This window comes from Cynoglossus semilaevis, chromosome 6 (assembly GCF_000523025.1).
Source record: "Cynoglossus semilaevis isolate Cse_v1.0 chromosome 6, Cse_v1.0, whole genome shotgun sequence".
Lineage (NCBI taxonomy): Eukaryota > Metazoa > Chordata > Actinopteri > Pleuronectiformes > Cynoglossidae > Cynoglossus > Cynoglossus semilaevis.
The window spans coordinates 10,280,353-10,287,468 of NC_024312.1; the positions used below are offsets into that span (position 1 = coordinate 10,280,353).

General features: G+C 39.7%; 2 protein-coding genes across 2 annotated transcripts in view; one reads left to right on the forward strand and one right to left on the reverse strand.

Annotated features, from left to right (window-relative positions):
- The window catches only part of rbm28 (RNA binding motif protein 28), a 29,965-nt gene extending 25,875 nt beyond the window's left edge, over positions 1–4,090 (forward strand). Inside the window, exons 18-20 of the mRNA XM_008311901.2 lie at positions 3,141–3,279; positions 3,452–3,563; positions 3,860–4,090. Of these exons, the coding sequence (XP_008310123.1) occupies positions 3,141–3,279; positions 3,452–3,563; positions 3,860–4,000 (392 nt within the window). The 3' untranslated portion in view covers positions 4,001–4,090. The remainder of the gene's footprint in view (positions 1–3,140; positions 3,280–3,451; positions 3,564–3,859) is intronic.
- Positions 4,091–4,689: 599 nt separating this feature from the next.
- On the reverse strand, positions 4,690–6,562 carry LOC103380098 (leptin). The gene is made up of 2 exons (XM_008311902.3): positions 5,649–6,562; positions 4,690–5,483 (listed from the first exon to the last, which is right to left on the reverse strand). Exons 1-2 carry the CDS (start codon positions 5,793–5,795, stop codon positions 5,148–5,150), a joined length of 483 nt encoding a protein of 160 aa, XP_008310124.1. The 5' UTR covers positions 5,796–6,562; the 3' UTR covers positions 4,690–5,147.
- Between the last annotated feature and the right edge of the window lie 554 nt (positions 6,563–7,116).

Below are 7,116 nucleotides of genomic sequence, written 5' to 3' on the forward strand. Positions count from 1 at the left end.
GTTGAAGGCTGAGGTAAAGTCCACAGTAGTGTGAATTACAGAGGAGATAGCGTCCTCTGTGGATCTGTTGTTCCTGTATGCATACTGGTGTGGGTCCTCAGCGACATCGATTGAGTCCTTGATGCGGGCCATGACCAGTCTTTTGAAGTACTTAATTACTATTGGGGTGAGGGCTACTGGCCGATAGTCATTCAGGCCTGTCACTGTGGACGCTTTGGGTATAGGGATGATTGTACAGGTGGGGACTGTCGCCTGTTGGAGGGAGGTATTGAAGATGTCTCCGTCAGCTGGTGTGCGCACTCCCTTAGCAGCCGCCCAGGGATGTTGTCGGGACCAGCAGCTTTACGTGGTTTGATCCTTTGGAGGGTCCTCCTCACCTCCGCTGCGGTCACACTGAGCGGCTCTTCTCCTGGTGGAGGGGTAAGCCTGGTGCTGGGGGGGATGTTCACATCGTCGAAGCGGGCGTAGAATCTGTTGAGAGCGTCGGGAAGAGAGGGGTCCCTCGGGCATTGTGCATCTCTGGTGTTATAGTCTGTGATGCACTTGATTCCTCTCCACATACTCCGCGAATTGTTGGACAAGAAGTGACCCTGGATCCTCCGGGCGTATGCGACCCTGACCCTCTTCACACCGGCATTTCTTCTTCTTGCCGCTCCGAGTGCGACTCTGTCACCGGACCTAGCTTAGCCAGTAGCCCGCCCCTCTTCTGCTTCCGCGCAGACCGCTTACGAGCTCCGCTACGCCAGCCCGGTGTCCTAAGGAGCTGCAGTCTGCCCAGCAAGGCCCTGAGTTCAAGCCCGATGGCCGTTGTTGTTTTTGTCGTTGTCGTCGTTGAGCTCGTCGAGCCCGTGGCTGAACCATCCCTTAAATTTAAGAGTTCGATTTGGCCGTACCTTACACGCTTGTTTACACAAGCAAAACGGTTAGAGTTGGCCTCGGAGCCAACTGAAAAGGCACTTAAAAGTACTTGACGTCGGGAGCATGAGAAGCCGCTGCGCTCCTGCGCGCCGCCATCTTGCTCCTCAGTGACCTGTTGAAGATGTCAGTGAGCACGTGGGCCAGCTGGTCTGCACACACCTTGATCAGCCATCCTGGGATGTCATCAGGACCTGCCGCTTTCCCTGCGATTACTTTTCTTAGAATTCTGCGCACAGTAGTGGTTTTAAGCCTGAGGACCTGATCGTCAGGGTGGGAGTAAGCTTTACTTGCTGGTGTGTTGTTTAGAGCTTTGAATCTTCCAAAGAAGTTGTTTTGCTCATTGAGGAAACTGCTGTCATCCTGGCAGGGTGAATGTGGCTTTGTAGTCTGTGACAGACTGGATTCCTTACCACAGATGTCTGGTGTTGCTGGGGTCATGGAAGAAACCCTAGCTCTTGTTATAATGTTTAGACACGTTTAGACATGGGACCAAAACATTCAGTTTTTTTTAGTTGCCTGTATGAACCTAAATGTAAGCAGTTTTATTTTATTTCATTTTCTTTACTGTCTCGACCTTTTAACTTCTACTCTGTACAGTCAAACTAGTTGATTTGAATCAGAAAAGTCTAAAGTTCTGTTTTAAGCTACATACCCACGAACCAACAGAGAGTTCTTATCCCATCTCAGTTTAGGAGTCATTTTTTTTACCTACCTTGATAGAGAACAGACCCCATGACTCTACCAGGAAAACAATAGGCAACAACATTGACTGTCCATTCTACTGTGGAAAGTTTCTAATAAGTCATTGGGAAATGTAGTGATCCGTTTCTTACGCCATGATGATGTTCTTTAGTAAGTGGAGGAATTCTTTTGAACATACTTCACTGTGCATCTGACCACAACTGAAACAGTTTTGGTTTAGGTATGTTGGAGTAAATTACCAAGCCATCCTCTGCTTTGATAAAACAATATTAAACATGTTTTAGATATTCTTCAGTTCACCTCACGGGTCCACCCAGATTCACAGGAAGACATGACTAATTTCTTTGCAAAATTACATCAACCAAGGGTCACAGATGTGAAGAAAGAAGTTGTGCCCTCAAAGTCAAATTAAGAACAATATCCAGTAATTTCCAAACAGAAAAAAAATCTTCTTGGCTGGCCGCATTTGGCCCCCGGGCCTTGAGTTTGACACGTATGCCCTAGTGGATTAAATGCTAAATAAATAAATTCAACTCTTCAAGTCTTTCCTTCTGTTCCTTTCCTTCCTTAATCTCTCTTTTAATTACCCTATTTTCCATACTATAAATCGCACTTTTTTTTAATGCTTTGGCTGGGTTTGCGACATACATTTAAATATATAATTTCACTGGTTATTTTCACAGTGACAGCCACTAGAGGGCACTCTAGGCTTGTGTATCAGTATGTGCTCCTCTTGTACCACTGAAAATATACATGTTGGGTATTGTCACACTGACAGCTGCTAGAGGGTACTCTAGCTGGCATTTGCGACTTATACTCTATACTCTTATATACTAGTTTTTAAAAAGGAATATTAGAAGACCTAACCTGTTCCTCAAATAGATCAACCTAGTTTTTAAATCTAGACTTCAAGCTTTTGTCAAAAATTTTGCTTCTCTTTAACAAGTCCCCCTTCTGTTATTGCTACCGACCAGACTGGATTTATCAGGACTAAATAGTCTTCACTCATTGTACTAATTTTACTTAATTTCCCTTTGTTCAACTCTTCAAGTTGAACAAAGTTGATACATATATATATGTGTATATATATATATATGTGTATATATATATATATGTGTATATATATATATATATGTGTATATATATATATATATATATATATATACACATATATATATATATACACATATATATATATATATACACATATATATATATATACACATATATATATATATATACACATATATATATATATATACACATATATATATATATACACATATATATATATATATACACATATATATATATATACACATATATATATATATATATATACATATATGTATATATGTATATATGTGTGTATATGTATATATATGTATATATGTGTATATGTATATATATAGTGTATAGATATGTCTATAGATACATATACATGTATTTTTGTGTCGTTGTCTTTATTTGACTTCTATTGTTTATTTACTAAAATGTGCTGCATATCTTATGTTTATTAGTTCCTCCTCAAGACCAGAAGAAGGGACAGCACTATTCAGGCTTTCAGACACAACCTACAGTTGAATTTGTAGACTTGCAGGACGGAAAGAAACGGAAAAAGGTTCTTCCTTTACCTACTCATCGGGGACCAAAGATCAGGTGCAGTATTTGCTGAGTGAATTATTTCATTGAATTCAGAGCAAGATATTACGAGTAACAACATTCATAAATTAAGAACCACCCCCCCCCCCCCCCCCCCGAAAAAAGAAAATATCATATATACAGTTTTGGACATCACCACCATTAAAAACTTTACTTTTCTCTTTTGTAGAATGCGTGATAAAGGAAAAAAGCAAGAGGCACCATCTAAAAAGGCAAAGCCTGGATCAAAAAGAATGAAGAAAGGATGGCAGATGGAGAAACCCACACGGCCTAGAAACCAGGTGTGTACAGCGTTTGTTGTCTATTCTGGGTCTTTGTAGCAGAAGACAGGTAAAATGAAGGTGGTTGGGATTTTTTTTCAGTTATGGTACATTGTGTCTGCCGACTAATCAGCAACAGGGAGAAGAAAAGAAAACAATTTCTTTGTACTGTCCTCCCAGCCACCTGTGTACTGGGAAGGATAAGATCGTGCCACTGAGTAGCTTTTACTCTGAAATTAGTAGCCTGTTAGTTCATTCACCTTTGTAGACGTGTCCACTTGACCTACAGCTGTGTTTGCTGTGTTTACTCTTTTCAGAAAGGGACGTCAGCCAACAAGCATGCCAGGAGCAGAGGTGGAGATCGTTTTGACAGCCTAGTGGAACAGTACAAGAAAAAACTGATGGGGAACACTGGCAAGAGCATCAACTTAAAAAAAACCAAATGGTTTAATAGTTGAGTGTTTATGTGTTTGTGTGCATGTGTGTCGGCCGCAACAGGCATCTTTGTGCGCATATGTCATTATAACACAAAGTGGAAGAAAAAAAAACCATGGGTGTGAGCAAATTTGTTTCATTCAGTTGTACAGTACAAACCTCTCATGTATCAATTGGACTTTTTTTTTGCTTTTTTACTAGACGCCAGGGGCCTTTTTTTTTTTTTTTTTTTTATCGTGTATCAATTGGACATTTTTTTTAGGCCCCTCAAACTAGACGCCAGGGGCCTTTTTTTTTGTTTTTTGTTTTTATTTGTGCATACGTTTTGTGTAGCGATAAGCTTCACCTCTTGGTCATTTTTTAAAAATTGGATTAACTTGATGGTGACAGCTGTGGTGATAGTGGGAGTGGAATGCAGTTTAAATTAAGCACGAACACCACAACAGACATATTTCAATTTTTTTGTCATTTTTTTTCTCGTCTTTCATCCCACTGAGACTAATACTCACAAACTGCACCGAAGAAAAACATTGTATTTAGTATAAATATCTCTTTATTTAAAATTTGTCATAAAAATATAGTTAACTGTACAAAAATAAACAACATAGTGTACTTTGGCAATAAATAACAGTTGATGGTATTTGCACAAAACTAAACTTGATCTTTACACCTGAATTTCAAGTTCTTATAGATGATGGCAAAGTCTATTCACCTCCAAACATGACATCATTGTAGAATGTGATCCTTGCGTTGTCTGTGGATTCAGCATCAGTAGTGAACCAGTAGCTGTTTCTCAGATATTGATCATTAAATCTTTCCAGAAAAAGCCTTTGAAGAAGTGAAACATTAATGATGTAAAACAAAAAAGCAAAGACTTGAAAGTCTAGCGTTGTAGGATGCTGTTCCTTACTCAATTTAGAAAACCTGTATATTTTCATAAATTTTTTTTAAATCCTTCAGACCTCAATTTTGTGAACTACAGAAGTGTTTCTCTGGTCTATAACTGAGACAAAATGTTGATTCTGAGGTCTTTGTTGACCCAGTAAGTTAAGTGCATTTTCTTCAGAATACATTCCCTTTAAAAAGAGGTGGCAATAGGGACGGTGGCGTACAAAGTCTGACAATTGACGCGTGCAGCTCTTCTGAAAAGCAGACAACACTGGTGGTCCTTTAGCATATTTCAAGATTATCCAAATTCTTCAGCAGCACGACGAGGATCTCTTTGACTCGCAGGAGAGCCTCGAAGCTCACTGTGTCAATGAGATCTTTGTGCGACTGGAGCTTTTGCAGTGGCTCTGGTACAGAGGGCTTTGGCCGCTGCTTGTTGCAGTGTCCCTGTCTCCACTGATCAAGGTGCCTTGTTAAACAGGAGATGTCGGCCTTTATCTGGGAGACTCCGTTGAGTGTGTCCGAAATAAGGCTGTTGTAACCATCCAGGATCATCACTGTAGCAGAAAGTCTGTCCAGGTCTCCGGCAGCTGGGCTGAGTGTGCGTCCAGCAGGGAACTGCAAAGACAGGGACATGGGTCAGTCACAGCACCAAACAAAACATTGCAACTTCGGCATACACTTGGTCATTAGATGTATCAGGACACAAAGTTGACCTTAATTTCACAACGGGAACTCCTTAGGAAGTAATAAAGTTCCACCTATGTATCTATCAAATCTTACCTGGAAGTTTTTAAGCCTGACCAGCAGCTGCTCTGAAAGCTGCTTCACATTGGATTTCACCTTCACCACTTCCATTGGTAGTGAAGCAGCTGTGCAGATGCTTAGAAGGTGCAACAGAGGAAGCAGGAAGGCCAGAGAGCAGTACATATCTGCAGTATGTCATGCACGTGCGGAGAAGAAAAATTCTGTGAAATGATAAGATAAGGCAGATTACCTTTTAGTGCTGTTCTCAGGCATTCTGTCATCACGACAGAGATGTGCTAATATCAACAGGAACACCAGTTTGGACTTGTAAACTGTGTTTTTACTCAGTTTGTTTGAATTTGCTAAATATTGATTGTGGACACCTGTGAAGTTTTGACGGTAGCTTGCACAAAGATCATCAACTTGGCTCTAAATTCTCCTATTCCTATCTCCTATTTATAAGTGCAAACTTTTAAGAGCTTTGAACAACAACTAATAAAATAATTTAAAAAAAATACACATTGAGTTAAGTGAAACCGATTTAAAAAATGAAGAGGAGAGTTGCCCTTACCGTAGCTGATGTCTGTGTGTATGTCATTGTTGGGTATCAGGGTATCTTATAGCAGAGGGATGTTGAGTCATCTCTTACTCACTTTTTTCTCCGACCCCTGCCCCCCCACCTTCCCCTTATCCAGACTCTCTTCCACCCCCGACCTCATACGCCTGAATTCCCATGTAGCTTTCCATACACTAGGCAAATTGGATATGCGGTAAATTTCATTTAAAAAAAAACTTTCCAGTGACACATTTTAATCAGAAACTGACACGTGAAAGTGTATTAATGAATGACTGTGATGCACCATTTTTAAAAGATGAGTTTCTGTTTTTATTCAGAACAAATAAAATGATATTCTTTTGTGTTGGTGTGTTGTCTCTAAAGATTTTCATCAACTTCCTTGTGAAATCGAATCCTTGTTAAACAGTACGATAGTTTTTTTTTTTTTGTGGTTTCTAATAATTACCTTATTTTTATGGCCTCATTACATTTTCTTTCTTTTTTCTGTTTTCTGTTTCATTTCTGTTTTAGCACAATGGGAAGCAGGACAAAAAAGCAGACTGATGTTTTCTCTGAACCAAAAAGAGGTGTGAGTGATTTTTGTGCGTGCATTACAGGGAGGTCTGAACACAGAACAGAACTTCAGCAGTGGTGTCACTTTTCTCTCAAAGTAATTTACAGTAAATCCTGCACACTACCGTAGCCAAGTTGCATTTGCTTACTGATACGAATCTTTTAAAAACATTAACACATGGTCACTCAAAAGCTTTTTTAAGAATAAACATCATCAGAAAATTGTTCGGAAAAACTCAGAACTTCTGGGAAAGAAAAGTAAATTGATGACAGACCGTATTCCTGTTGTTTTTGTAATTGTAACCACGTAATTTTCATAAAAGGAAAACCAAAACGTGTTTGATAACTGGGGAAATAACTTCCCAGTATATTTCT